This window comes from Schistosoma haematobium, chromosome 4 (genome assembly GCF_000699445.3).
Source record: "Schistosoma haematobium chromosome 4, whole genome shotgun sequence".
In the NCBI taxonomy this organism is placed as follows: domain Eukaryota; kingdom Metazoa; phylum Platyhelminthes; class Trematoda; order Strigeidida; family Schistosomatidae; genus Schistosoma; species Schistosoma haematobium.
The window spans coordinates 39,059,160-39,075,295 of record NC_067199.1 but is presented as its reverse complement, the minus strand read 5'-3'; the positions used below and the strand labels follow the sequence as shown (position 1 = coordinate 39,075,295).

The following is a 16,136-nucleotide window of genomic DNA, read 5'->3' as shown; positions in this document are numbered from 1 at the left end:
TATAGAATGCAAAGTTTGAAAGTGAGTTAGTAAATCCGAACATATATGAGTTGTAAGCACATGACACTAAACAAGTACTGAGGATTGAATCTTCATGTACGGAATAGATTAAGTTAGTGAAGACGAAACCACCATCTGTGAGCTGCGCTGTCCATTAGAATGCTCTACTTCCCCTAGTAAGATATAGTTTCTGAGTAGACTAGCGAATAAGAACAGGTTTTGCATATACGACTAACTTCGTCAATATACCAAAACAACAATCGTCACTAAGTGACTATTGAAAACCAACTAACTAGGATTTCCTGACCACTATATCTTTCGGTCTAGATGAAAACAGTAAAATCTCGAGTAATTCTAGACTTACTGGTTTAAACTAGAACACACCATGAAGCTGAACAGACTGCGAAAACCCTACACATGGACAACAGACACCCTAATTTTACGTGTAATGTTTATTGTAGAAATTTAGTACACATACAATGGCTTAGTGCATTATCACAAATCCCGAATAGCTCATGACACTACTAATAATAACAAAATCCAGAAATGAGCATCCAAACGTGTTTCACAGTTGATAATCTGTTACCTAGGTAATAAACCATGCAAGCTTCCATGGTTTCACTTGAATAAAAACCAACAGCAGAATACAAAGGCCTATAGCTCATTCTTCGGTTTAGACATTGTTAGGTATACTCCAAAAGATCAAAATGGATATAAAGTAGCAGTAGTACTTATATGACGATAATATACAATAAAGTGTAGTTAGTGTTACAAGTTCGGTAATCAAAAGCTGACTAGTTTGCTGCTCATTAGCGCTTCCAAAGTCACACTGGACCAGTGGATTCTGATGCATACGTATACCTAGGATGGACCCTGGGAGGACTATAAGCCAGACTCCGCCAGAAAATCCACCTGTTGGAACTAGTTAAGGCTAGAATATTTTTTGGAACTCAACAACAGACACAATGCTTTTATATTGAGTTATTGTAAGATGAGTAATCTTTAAAACACGACCACAAACTCACAGATCCATATTAAACAACTATCCTTTGACATCTACTGTATAAATGAAATGAAGATCGTACCATGGCAACCTGCAATATGGTTAAGATTTATTTACATACGTTGATTGAGAATATTGTGCAATCATTTCCAGATTAAACAATATGTAGTAGATGTTTACCCTATATTTGCAAGGCGAAGGTTAGTGCAATATATTTACAACATTAAATTGCACAAACATCCCCCTCACAAACATGGACCACAACACAAGCGGCTTGCCGCTTTTTCCTGCCGGTACATGTAAACAACATCAATGACCAGAGTTGCGAAGTCAACATGAAATTTTAATGTTTCGAAAACAAAATAAGTAGTTCGAAGACAATTAATGGATTTGACTTCACCTTGATGTTATTTATTCCGAAATATTGGATTTTTGATTTTCACATAGTGGCTTATAACTTGCCAAATGATGTTCAGATCTATAGTTGTGTTTAGCCAGTGGACTGTTCAAATGGTTTTGGACGGAATAGAAGAAGCTTTCGCTTAACAGGCTTCCTCATCTGATAGTATTGGATCACCGACACCTCCAGGTAGGTACCTAGGTATATTAAGGACAGAAGAAGAAAAGGAAATGAAAGTTTGTAAATTCTAGTAAGATACTGTCCTTAGTCCTTACGAATATGTCAAGTGTTTTCTTAAAAGACTCCTGAAGATTAGCTTGGACTAGCTCGACAGGCAGCGAATTTCCGCATCTGACTACTCTTAAGGAGTAGAAGTTGTTTCTACAGTCTGTTATGTTGTGTTGTCTCCAGTTTCTGGAGGTTATCCCCTAAGTTTGTGTTGAGACTAAGCTTAGGTAGCTGTTTAAGGGGATGTTCAGAAGTATTTAGGATACTATAAGCCATTACTAGATCACCTCTAAGATGTTTGTACTCTAATGGCTAGATGTTCAGTGGTAGGAGGCGCTGCTCATAAGGTTTCAATTCGAGTCCCGTTCCAGGGATCTGTCCCAGAGTCTATATGCGCCTCGGGAAAATCAAGTTTTAGACTGAACCACTAATACATTAGGCAATAGGTCGCTGATCTTTAGACAGTTCATTGAATAGCTCCGACTTCAAAGATGTCCAACAGCGATTAATGAATTACATACCATGGATAGGCTCGTGTGGCAGGGGTCTCACTCTGTTTATCCAAATTATCCCTATTAACAAAATTCGATAATTACCACACGACTGTTTTGTGCTGTCAATGAAGTGTCTACAACGGCTGTATACCATTTACGGGTGACTAACGTTTGGTATGAACCAGTAGATTAAACTTCGACGTATGTTTGGAAGTCACACTATCATCGTCCAACTTGAGTAGACCTTGATCGTTCACAAAGATCACCTACGTGAGTGATACAAGGTCGAATTTATATTGCATGTGTTTTGCAACCTCAAGACCAGCTCAGAAAAATCCTCTCCCCTGTGGCGTCAATGCCTCCTGAACTACAGCGTTATGTTTTTAAATGTTGATTGTTATGGTCGGAAAGTGTACCTAAGAAGGAGAGGCAGTCTGCAAATCCCAACAATAAAATCGCTCTGCAGAACCGGAGGACTGCTTGTTCTTTGGGATCCTTGTCCGAGCTTGTGGAAAATCCTCCTTATTACGTAGCTGTATGAAACTTGTAGTATGTTTTCTAGAAAATGTACGGCAAAACATTTTCTTTGGTAACAGAAGTTGTCGAGTAGTAACTATTATTTGACTTTCTTTAATACCCATAAAGTTAAAGTGGTCTCTAAGCCTTTCGTTGAAGGATTTAGCTGATGGTGCCATCAATATACGTTCCAGGATGGAATTCCATGACTTACTGATTAAAACCACAAAAACCTTTTACGCGTTTTTATGCAGGCTATTTTACGTTCTTTCATGGACGTTTTCTCAGGTGTCGTTTAGTACTTAAGCCTATCAATGGTTTATTCAAGTAGAAAAAGCTAAGAGTCATACGGTTCATCCCATTCATATCCCCGTAGTCTTCTTATACTACACTAGCTGCATATTAAGAACCTCCAGTAGAGCCCTTCAAGGTTTGTCTTCACTGTGATCAACCTCTAAGTCGCCCTTTTTTGAAGTTCTCAGAAGAGCAATATCTCTCTTAAGAAGTGGAATATACAGAAAGATTTTCCTAAGATAAATGTTGAAAACAGATTCGAATAACTCTAGAGTCAGACCGACTGTAGTAAAAATAAACCCGGAAAATGAGCATACTGTATTCATTTCAGAATACCGATAGGAAGTTAGTGATGGTCAGGTCATTTAACTGGTTGAACTATGATATTGGAATATCACATGAAGTCCATGGTGGGTGAATTTTCACTGCTGCATTTATTGTTATATAGGGGAAGGAGGCTATCAACAGTACGATTTTGTGTTTTACATAAATCTTCATGAAGATTCATGGCATCATGTTGTTTAAGTACCCCCTTCCAGATTCAACGATTACTTGGGTAAAAACGGATTTGAGAATCAAAAGAGTTAAGACGACTATTAATTGAATAATTGAGCCTTTTGGCACATCAATTGTTATAGTTGGCTAGTCTGATGGTAAACCACGACAACTTATAATAACCGTGTAGATGACCCAAAACCCACATCACCGTTGCGCCCGTAGAACTCTGTCTCTGTGATAGGATGTGGTAGTCAACCTCGATGAATGAACTGGACACGTCTAAGGTACCAGCATTCACCGTATAATCGTTTTCCAATGAGGTGATCTAACTTCTCTAATAAGTGACTAGGTTTGTATTACAATATGTACAAGGTTTAAGTGATGCTGAGAACCAGAGAAAATAGAGTAACTGAGAAGGCAGTTTCGGAGTGGACTTCAGTATTAGAGAGAACAAAGAAGTTAGATGGTAGTAATCAGGTTCTCCCCTTTGTGTACCGATATGACCATTCCATCTCTCCAGTCAGAAGGTAGTTTATCTTTGACTGGGACCACTTAGATGTAGTAGCAGGAGGGAAGCAATGATGGTTCACCCCTTCTTCGGATGCCATCTAAGCTTGTAGGTGTACTTAAGTCAGAACATCTTTCATGCTCTTTGATTTTAAGAGGTTCAAAATCCGCAAGCCAGAGTTAATGAACTGACACTACTGACCGAAAATATGTAAATTGGAATTCCTTAGCCGACAGTTCAAAAACCACATTTTAGGGGCTGTGAACTGCTTAGAAGTCCTGATTCAGAACATCATAACTGATGTGTGTTTTCTTATCTACAAAGTTTCGTAGAAACTTGCTGTCACTCTACAGATTTCTTTTATATAAAAATCGATGAGTCACTTCATCCCATTTGGCTTTCTGAGTATACACATACTTTTTACCACGACCAATCATCACTTTCATTGCTATGTGCTTATTGCTGATGAGATTACAAGTACAATACCTCAATCGGGAGGACGGAAGAACTGGTTTAATGTACACCTGTTGCAAAAGCGAGTGGTTATCTTATCTCAGTAGCTAAGTGGGTCACACGATGGTGTTTGAAGCTGGGTTGGAGTCCCCGAGTGAATATTAACCCTGAGATGCATGTTCATTCAGATGATGAGTCCCTAATAGAACGAACCTCCCACCCTGGATTCTAATGCTAACCACATCCCAACTATTCGATACTTTTTTTAGTTTCATGTTTCACTTGTCGGCATTCGTTTTTACTGATCACATTCAGATATTGCGTTATATTGTACTATTTACCAAGTAACTGACCATTAAGATTTTTTACTTACATATAGAGATGGTCTACCTCATTCCTGGCCTTAGACGATAATGGTTAGGAATCTATACTTACTTAGAATAGTCTATTAATCATGTAAGTGAGATATGTTCTCTGTAAATTATTTTATTTCGTTACATTAGTCATTCATTTCGATGTCCTGACTCACGAATAGTCTGAATTCCCTCACGGTCAGTTTAGAAGTTGATCAAGTTTGATATTATTAATAAGTTTTGCCTGATACTTCTACCATGTATACCATAATATAGACCAAAATGAATGCTGTAGCCCTCCTGATTGTAAATGTGAATAATCTGTGGGAAGATTATCTGTTCGCTGATGACCAATTTACATCAAAAAGTTTGGCGGTCAAAAAGATAGTACACATACAAAAGCATATAGGAGGCATTTAGGGGTGTTCAGAGGACAATTTGTGAGGAGCATATAAACATGAATTTTTTTCTTCATCAAATTCAAAACAGAATGAACAATAAGCAATCCGGAAAGACAATTTTACCCAGAAATTTGTTCTATTTTACATAGGAAATAACTAATTTATAAGCGAAATGGAATATTCTCATCCAAACTTAAAAATAAGAAGAAGTAGTTCAGTGAATTCCTTTATAAAGTTGTACATTCAAATGAATTCAAAACAAATTTTCATAATATCTAAACTATGAATTAAAAGTGATATTAGCAGTTTGATGAAATTAAATATTAAGATTTCATTTGGCTATTAATGTCATGTAGGATGTAGTAGGTCAATTCCATATTGTGAAGGATAAACTTTCCGATACAATTTCTATAAGTTTAGTTTTCTGTTGAAACAATAATTCTCATTTGAAGTCAAATGTCATTGTTTTTAGCATGAGGGTAATATTTGTTATACATTTATAAAAGTAGAGATATTATTCGTTATCTTTTTTGAGAGCTAAGTAAATATTCACGACAGAATTGAGTAAAAAATGAATTTGTTGGGTAGATCCAGAAAACTCCTCGAAAACATATGCCAAAAAAGGCTCTGAAAACTCTTAGAAGCATCTTATGCAATCAGCATTCACTATAAGTCTTGCCAGAAACATCTAGAAAGTGAAAAGTCACATGTTGAGTTTCTGATTGGATGATTATGTAGATCACCAACGTAGATGACCTATGTCGAAAATGATCGGAGGCCTACTCGAGTTAGACGTGAATGGTGTGACAAACTAGCTAACATCGAAGTCACACCTCGTGGTCAACACCTTACGTGGACTACCCCATTGACGTATCAAGGTACCATAGATGCTTTGAAGACTGTACAACACAGAGGAAGTTATTACAGAAATATATTAGTTAAAGTAGATACAAGCGAAAGTGAGACCACTGTCGCATGGGCCAGTCCATGGCATACGACTAACTGATGCGCGTTGGTTCTCCCTGACCTTGATGAGGATCGATGATTTGTTCGATAATCAATGCCCCAACTGCCGGATGATTTGGCTAGGGCTTAGTGACATTTCGCTGGCCCTACAATTATCTATACTGCTACTATGTTTAGTGCCGTTTCAGAATTTTCTGGAAACCCAAGGCCATCTAAAATACTATAAAAATCTTAGATTTTCGGTACATAAATGAACTTTGGAGTAAAGAGTTCTTTCCGTATTTCGTGCCTTTTCTTTCATGTTCAAGTCGCTGTGTAGATTTAGCCTGCGGGTTACTAGAACAGCTTAAGATCCGAATCTAGCGTTTAACTAGAAGACTTATCGGAATTCATCGACAAGAAAGACTCTTACTAGGATCGTTTTCTTTTGTTTTTATTCATTTATATCGTCTGCTTTATGAATGTTTAAAAAGTCATGTCATTAATTGCTTGATATTCATCCTAACTGTTAAAATTAACCCTTGATGCTTCGTTCATAATCTTCAGAATGACGTAATGACGTAATTTTTACTCATTCAATTGATACAATTCAAAAAGAGTTGGATAGCTTGTTTGAGGATTTTACAATTTCTGAAAAAATTCACTTCTCTTCCTTATAATAAACCAAAGTGATTAATAAACAGAACATTTTCCTATTATAAACTATTTTAGACTCATGAAAGAGCATAATTCAACGAATTGATGTTGGTTACAAATCAGAAAATCAGATATTCCATTGAGTTGCTTTATACTCAAGCTTTTATATGTAATTTTGGTGAATAATTCTAGATTTTGATCACTAAACATGCGAAACATGAGGAATAGTTTGCTTGGATACCTTTATATAGTTTCCAAACTGAAAAGAATTTGATATTATAAATGAAAATATTGAGGATGATTCTGTTGATAATTTCGTGAAAAATCTAATATCGTGTTGTTTAGTGTAAGTGACTCTGTTGATAACCAGAAGTTTCATATTGTAACAGAAATCAGTGGTTTCAATTCATTGAGTTACATGAATAATTCTAATAGTTATAAACTCATGATTCATTTATAACGTACTTTATTCTATCAAACACATCGACAAAATATATCACAAAATTCACTTCCTATTGTTTACTTCAATCTTTTCATTGATGCTGACAACTGAAATTGATTAATCTCTTATTGACATATATGCATACTGTACTCATTGCCTCGATATTGTCTTGAGTCATAAGCATTTTAAACAAAGATGGATAGTGGCTGGTGATGGAATGTAGGACACGTGTTTCATCCTATTTGAAATTCATCATCTGGATGTACCTGCATCTCAGAGTTGATGTTCACTCCACTTGAATTTCAACTTCACCAAACTACACGAGCTAGTGTCTATCAGTATTCAGTAGCTATGTGAATAATGTGCTAGTGTTTAAAGTGAAAGGTACTATATTTGAGTCTCAGAGTGTACATCAACTGTTGAATGTAAAAGTACATTCAACTGACGATTCATTCTAGTTGGGACTCATCAACTGGTGTACCTGTATGCCATAGTTGATATTCACTCTAGAACTTGAACTTCAAATCTTATCTTATTATCCACTTAGCTACTGAGTCTTGATAGCCACTTTATTGTGTATATCAACTCTGAGATGTAACTACATCCAGTTGACGAATCCTTAATAGGACAAGACACACGTCTTGGATTCCATGATTAGTTATTATTCAACTTAGGTTATATATCATACAATGTTTCATACATATATATTATTGAAATAGTTTTGATCAATAAAATGAGAAGTCAATCTATAATCTATCCTATAATTTAAGGATAATATGAACAAGTCATTACAATAGAATACTTAACCTATTATTTACTTTCTTTCATTCATTCATGAATTAACCAATAGAAATCAATCTTAATCTAAACATTTTGATTGGTTAATAATAACTATAAAAAAATAAATGGACTTTGTAACCCTAGTAACAAATTACATTTTATATCATCTTTAATTAAATAGGAAGTTGTTATGAGTGATTTTTATTTAAGAAAAAATGTTTAAATATAAAATTTATTATAATAAATTGAATGGATATTACATAATTTTAGGTATATTAATTATTCCAATTCTATTGATTTTATTACAAAGGTATAATATTATAAACATTATAAATCAATACATTAGATATTCTGTTCATAAATATGATGGAATACATGAAGTATTAAAGATTTATTCAACATTTTATGAATTAAAAAGGTAAGTAGTAGTAGTAGTAGTGGTGGTGGTAGTAGTATTAGTAGTAGTATTAGTGGTAGTAGTAGTAGTAGTAGTAGTAGTGGTGGTGGTAGTAGTATTAGTAGTAGTATTAGTGGTAGTAGTAGTAGTAGTAGTAGTAGTAGTAGTAGTAGCAGTAATAGTAATAGTGGTAGTGGTATGTTTTGTTATTTTTCACCATATGATATTATGTTTTTTTTCAGGGATTTAATGAATGGGAAACTGAAGTTGAACACTGAAAAAGTTAGTTTAATTCAATGTATATATATATATATATCATTAAAATTGATTAAGGATTGTAAATAAAAAGATGTTTAGTGTGATTTATTTAAGTTAACTATAAGAAATACGATAAGATGGATAGATAGTCCAAATAATATTCACTTTAAATTTGACTGTTATTCAGTCAATCAGTTAGTTAATTAGTTACTTACTTATGCTTGTTACTTCTAATGGGGCACAGGCCGCTGACCAACATTCTCCAACCAACTCTGTTCTGGGCCTTCCTTTCTAATTTTATCCAGTTGTTGTTCATTCTTCTCATATATGTCTCCATTTCTCGGTGTAATGTGTTCTTTGGTCTTCTTATTCTCCTTTGGTCTATAGAACTTCAAGTGAGGGCTTGTCTTGTGACGCGGTTGAGTGCTTTCCTTAATATGTGTGTTATCCACTTCTAGTGCTTGTTCCTGATTTCTTCCTCAACTGGAATCTGGTTTGTTCTCTCCCACAGTAGGTTGCTGCTGATGTGTCTGACCAATGGATCCGAAGTATTTTGTGTAGACAAAAAAACGCTAACCAATCAGTTAGTTTGTCTGTTATAATGAACAAAGTGTCTGATACAGATGTATGTTTGTTCACGTTGTCATATTTTATTAGCAAAACATGATGAAATGAAAAAACGGTGAATACCAGCAATGATAATAAAACGGATTCAGTGTTAAGGATATAATTTGAAAGGGCTGAACGAAAAAAAATTGTATAAACGAATAATGGAACTCAATACTTAAAGTAAAATAGAATGCGAATCCATCTAAGACATCATATTCATTGTCGTTCATTAGTGACCGTGTATAATTCTTGTACCCCGACTACGTGGTCTTCATCTATCAATAAGACTCAAACCAACTGTCGACGTCTTTATGGATTGATGCCATATTTTGTTTGAACCTCGAAGGCTTCCATCCAACTTATTTTTACAACATGTAAAATTGCCTATCATGGTAGACAATGATTAGGCATACGTAACACATGAAATTCTGTTAATTTGTTTATCTTTATGGTTAAATATTTGTAAACCAGTTATGTAAAGTTATTCAAAAGCATCTATATTTGTTTATTTCATATAACTCAGAAAGTGTTACATGTAAATAACAGGAAAATATAATAAGAATGATTCTTAAATGATAGTTAATTTTTATGATGACAGTTATAGGTCGTTAACAAACAATAATTATTTAAATCAAAATGTGTCCACAGATTCTTCGTCCTTGATTTATTAGTTGTCTATTATGTTAACATATTCAATCAATTTCAATATGTTGAATGATTATTAAGTTATGTCAGACAGAGGGTTTTATAGAGAATATATTTAATTGAAGCTAGACCACCATGAAAAGCCTGGAGCCACTGGATGACCGTTTCATCCTAGTATGGTACTCCTCAGCAGTGTGCATCCATGATCTCACTCGCGAATATGCAAATAAATAAGTAGGTCCTGGGTTCTAATCTCGTGAGGTGGGATCGTGGATACGCACTGCTGAGGAGTCCCACAATAGGATGAAACGGCCGTCCAGTGCTTTCACATTTCTCATAGTGGTCTAGCTTCAATTGACTCATGATCTCAAATATTGAAACTGCTATAGTATCCACAAAAACCCATTCTGATACAAATAAATAAATGTTATACAAACAAATATTTATTTTCAGAAGGGGTTTGTGGAGCTTTTAGAAATTTCACAGATTGAAATCATGAGTCAATTGAAGCTAGACCACCATGGAAAACCTGGAAGCACTGGACTGCCGTTTCGTCCTAGTATGGGACTCCTCAGCAGTGCGTATCCACGATCCCGAACCCTGCGAGATTCGACTATTCCAAATAGATTGATTTTCATTAGTTGTTTGACTTTTTCCATTGATGTTTAAAACTGTAATCGACCAGTCTCTTTCGCATATATGGAGTAAACATTAACTTTATGACATATTTACATCCAGCTGACGAGTCCTAAACGAAGTGAACCATTCATCCTCAGTTCCATTGGTAATAACCAACCAAATCTGATTATATTCTAAATAGTCTTATAAAAATTCATTTCTTTTTAGTTGACTTCATTTTCAAAGTTATTTACAAATTGAAGAAAAATCTCCTAAAAAGAATGAAACTTCCGTTTGATTAGGATTAGTGAGAAAAATATTCAACCTGTTTGCTTATCATACTCAGCTATTTCTATTGTTTAGTACTCTTGGACATTAGTTCACTCGACAAGTCCCCAAATCAGAATATGATTCAACAGGAAAGAGATTCATATTCTAAATAACAAGGTTAGATGGAAGTAAGAAGCACAATAGGAAAAACGTTAGTATATTTATAGTTTTTACATGAGAAGATTCTAGGGTGTTCTCCAAATATCGACTAACGCTGATTAGATAAGAATTAGCTAATACTGTTTTTTCCCCAGAAAATATATTGCTGATTTAATGTAGTCGATTCGTTTTACTAATATGAATCATGCCAGGACAACAACAATGAAATCAGAATAATTTAAATTCAGTAATATTTCATGGGTTCTCACCAACTGCTAAGAACCATATATGTAGTACGGTGTAACAATGAGGTGTGATTTTGAGATGATGGGGAAGATATGTAGTTCATGTGGATGATTTTGACGGAGTTTTGTTCTGTGAGCTGGATGGTTTGGTCATGCAGCTTCCATCGTTCTTCTAAACGACATCATTAACACTTCTATCTGAAGCTTGTGTCGATGATGTCTTTCAGAAGAATAATGAAAGCTCCACGATCAAACCATTCAGCTCCGAGAACAGAACTCCATCAAAATGAGGTATGATGTATAATGAAGTGGTCGACACTGATGACGAAAGAACTGAAGTAATAACTATATATATACTCATTACATAATTATTTTACTAAATATCTTCATTGCTTCTAATTAATATATTATTTAGATTAAAGAAATTGTAATTTATGGGAAAACAACAGTTCCTATCAATACTGAACTTCGAGGTTGTTTAGTATCGAATTGTGTCCTTCATGAGACTAAATGGCGTTCATATTATGCTGAAATGGTTATTATTACCAATGGTCATTTTCCAAATGTTAAAAACAATCAAAATCAAGTCTGGTTAGCATATCATTATGAAGCGCCTCCACATAGTCGTTTAAATAAGCTATTAGGTGAGAAAGTAAGTATATGTGTATATTTTGTAGTACTATATGTTAATCTACTGTATATTACATAATTTGAAATGATTTATAACAATTAGAATAGAACTAATTGAAGAAATTTTTGTTGTGACATTAAACCCAGCTAATTATCACTTCATTTATTCGCCAATTGAAAAATCTAACTAATGTGTTGAATCAATGACATTCGAGCGGTATGAGCAGCCTAGAGTCCTTATTGGCCCTTTGTTCTCCTAGCCTTTCTAGTTGAACTCATAACGCTAATAACAGCGTCCACTATACGTATCATTTGTTTCAAACATAGTTGATTGATATACCAGCCAAACAGATCGCATCACACTATAAAATAGGAAATAATATTTATACAAGATCAAACCAAAATGTGACTGTGAACGTGGGTGACTGTAATCAATAAACTGGGTATAACTTAAGAAAGGTAATTGTATAATAATAATCTATGGATCAAAATGGAGGTTATAATAAGATGAATATAGATATACATAATCTAGTTACTGATCACTTATACAATAGGAATATATATATATATATATAATATTAGTTCATTATTAGGTCTCGGAAGTTGCTCGTAATCTAATCTTCACTAGGATATAACAGAAACAACTTTCATAACTACACCGAATAGATTACACTAACTACATTTTTAAGTTATTTGAATGGTCAACTATTTTTTCTTAATAGTTAATAAAGAGAAATTTTCACAGATAAATCATATTGTAGTGAACGAGAATACAGATGAGGAAAACCGATTATATTCGGCACAAAATTACACAGTTATTTGATAAAATAGAAAAACCATACTTCAATACTTCATTTACAAAATGTTCATTAATTATTTTAGACTTCATTATTCCTTCATTTCCATACTAATTACTTTCTGTTCCTGTTCATTACTCTTCAATTTTGTCAACCTTCTTCTAACAAGCATTCGATTCGTGATTGACGTTATGTATTAGTTCTGTTGACATACATAACACACACCACAATATTATTTAAATTAATGAACAGAATTTAATGAAATTTCATTGTTGAACATAATAGTCGATTAGTTTATGGTTGTATTTATTGTGAACAATTGGAATTTTTGGACAGGTTCATTAATTACAAGCTTCAATTATAAGAAAAGGTAGAAACTGACCGAAAAAATATATTCAATTGTATATATATATGTTGAACAAATGCATAATTATGTGCATTAGATCAAAATATGACTATCATCTATTTTCAGATTGGGTGGTTTTGTGGAGATTGTAGTAATCTAATAGTAGATTAACTCCGATTAACTCCGCCTGTAGCTCTTCTAGAGTTACTGCCGGTCCCAAGCCCGGGTAAAGGAGGAGGGTTGGGCATGGGGTTAGCGTCCCCATCCCGTAGAAAACTAACTCGCTAAAAAAACGCTTACCAGAAAAAATAATTCAAACCATTTTAACTCTGCCCTGAGAGTTAGAAGGTCTTCATTTAGAAGAATTATGACGCTTCATGGTGAAAGCCGAATTCCTTCGGAAGCCACGAGGCCGATGCCCCTTCTAACAACCAGAGCAAAAATTTTTATAGGTACATGGAACGTTAGAACAATGTGGGAAACCGGGAAGACCAGCCAAATAGCAACGGAAATGAGGAGATACAACTTGGCAGTACTGGGAATCAGCGAAACCCACTGGACCCAAGCTGGACAGAAAAGGCTAGCTACGGGAGAGATGCTGCTATACTCCGGTCACGAAGAGGAAAATGCTCCACACACACAGGGAGTTGCTCTAATGCTGTCCAAAGTAGCACGAAATGCACTTGTAGGATGGGAATCCCACGGATCCAGAATCATCAAAGCATCATTCAAAACAAAGAAGGAGGGGATCTTAATGAATATTATCCAATGTTATGCACCCACCAATGATAGCAACGACGACATTAAAGATCAATTCTACGAGCGGCTGCAGTCAATCATAGAGAAATGCTCAAGAAAGGACCTCACCATTCTGATGGGAGATCTAAATGCCAAGGTCGGAATAGACAACACTGGATATGAAGATATTATGGGACGACATGGACTGGGAGAGAGGAACGAAAATGGAGAAAGATTTGCAAATTTGTGTGCATTCAACAAATTAGTCATAGGAGGCACAATATTTCCACACAAACGTATACACAAGGCTACATGGATCTCACCGGACCACACTACAGAGAACCAGGTAGATCATATTTGCATCAAAAAAAAATTCCGAAGGACAATGGAAGATGTGAGAACCAGGAGAGGAGCTGACGTAGCTTCAGATCACCACCTAGTTGTAGCCAATTTAAAACTGAAGCTAAAAAAGAACTGGACAAGTGGACAAACAGCAATACAAAGGTTCAATACAGCCTTCCTTCGAGATACTGACAAACTCAATGAATTCAAGATAGCTCTCAACAACAGATTCCAAGCCTTTCAAGATCTACTGAAGGAAGAAGAAACTACCATGGAGGACAACTGGAAAGGCATCAAAGAAACATTGACTTCAACGTGTCAAGAGGTTCCGGGCCTAAAGAAACACCATCATAAGGAATGGATCTCTATAGAAACACTGGACAAGATCAAAGAAAGGAAGAACAAGAAGACAGCAATTAACAACAGCCGAACACGAGCAGAGAAAGTCCAAGCACAAGCTGAATACATAGAAGCAAACAAGCAAGTGAAGAGGAGCATTAGAGCCGACAGGAAGAAATACGTGGAAGAATTAGCAACGACGGCAGAAAAAGCTGCTAGAGAAGGAAATATGAAACAGCTCTACGATACAACGAAGAAGCTATCAGGGAAATACAGTAAACCAGAGAGGCCGGTCAAAGACAAAGAAGGCAAGCCAATCACTGAAATTCAACAACAGCGAAACAGATGGGTAGAATACTTCGAGGAACTCCTGAATAGGCCGGCTCCAATGAATCCACCGAACATCGAAGCAGCACACACAGATCTTCCTATAGATGTCAACCCACCAACGACGGAAGAAATTAGAATGGCCGTCAGACAAATCAAGAACGGGAAAGCAGCAGGACCCGACAACATACCAGCTGAAGCACTGAAATCAGACGTCGAAGTAACCACAAGCATGCTTTACCCTCTATTCAAAAAGATTTGGGAGGAGGAACAAGTGCCAATGGACTGGAAAGAAGGACACCTCATCAAGATTCCAAAGAAAGGAGATCTGAGCAAATGTGAAAACTACAGAGGCATTACACTACTGTCAATACCAGGGAAAGTCTTCAACAGGGTGTTGCTGAACCGGATGAAGGATGCAGTAGATGCCCAACTTCGAGATCAACAAGCTGGATTCCGAAAGGATCGGTCGTGCACAGACCAAATTGCAATACTACGGATCATCGTCGAACAATCAGTTGAGTGGAACTCGTCACTATACATCAACTTCATTGATTATGAAAAGGCATTCGACAGTGTAGATAGGAGGACATTATGGAAACTTCTTCGACACTACGGAGTTCCTGAGAAGATTGTCAATATTATCCGGAACTCATACGACGGACTACAGTGCAAAGTAGTGCATGGAGGACAGCTGACAGATGCATTCCAAGTAAGGACCGGAGTCAGACAAGGCTGTTTACTCTCTCCCTTCCTCTTTCTTCTGGTGGTCGACTGGATTATGAAGACCTCGACATCTGAAGGAAAACACGGAATACAATGGACAGCTCAGAACCAATTAGACGATCTGGACTTCGCAGATGACCTAGCCCTCCTATCACGTACACGTGAACAGATTCAGATAAAGACAGCCAATGTAGCAGCAGTCTCTGCATCAGTAGGCCTCAGCATACACAAAGGGAAAACCAAGGTCCTCAAATTCAAAGCGGAGAACAGCAATCCAATCACCCTTGATGGCGAAACTCTGGAAGATGTAGAATCCTTCACATATCTGGGAAGCATCGTCGATAGACATGGAGGTTCAGATGCAGACGTAAAGGCGAGGATTGGCAAAGCAAGGGCCGCATTCCTACAATTGAAGAACATATGGAACTCAAAACAACTTTCAACCAATATCAAAGTGAGAATCTTCAATACGAACGTCAAGGCAATTCTACTGTATGGAGCTGAAACTTGGAGAACTACAACAACCACAATCAAGAAAGTACAAGTATTTATAAATAGCTGTCTACGCAAGATACTCAACATCCATTGGCCGGATACCATCAGCAATAGCCTTCTGTGGGAGAGAACAAACCAACTTCCAGCTGAAGAGGAAATTAGGAAAAGACGATGGAAATGGATAGGACATACATTACGCAAATCGTCAAACTGCATCACGAGG

At 36.0% G+C, this 16,136-nt stretch overlaps 1 protein-coding gene across 1 annotated transcript in view; it reads left to right on the top strand.

The window, feature by feature from the left end:
• FUT9_7 (Alpha-(1,3)-fucosyltransferase 9) overlaps nt 1–16,136 on the top strand; it is a 44,614-nt gene that overhangs the window by 12,240 nt on the left and 16,238 nt on the right. The window contains exons 1-4 of the mRNA XM_051216362.1: nt 8,140–8,282; nt 8,319–8,390; nt 8,612–8,651; nt 11,589–11,825. Coding sequence (XP_051066950.1) covers nt 8,188–8,282; nt 8,319–8,390; nt 8,612–8,651; nt 11,589–11,825 — 444 coding nt within the window. The 5' untranslated portion in view covers nt 8,140–8,187. Of the gene's footprint in view, nt 8,283–8,318; nt 8,391–8,611; nt 8,652–11,588; nt 11,826–16,136 lie in introns of the transcript that reaches the window.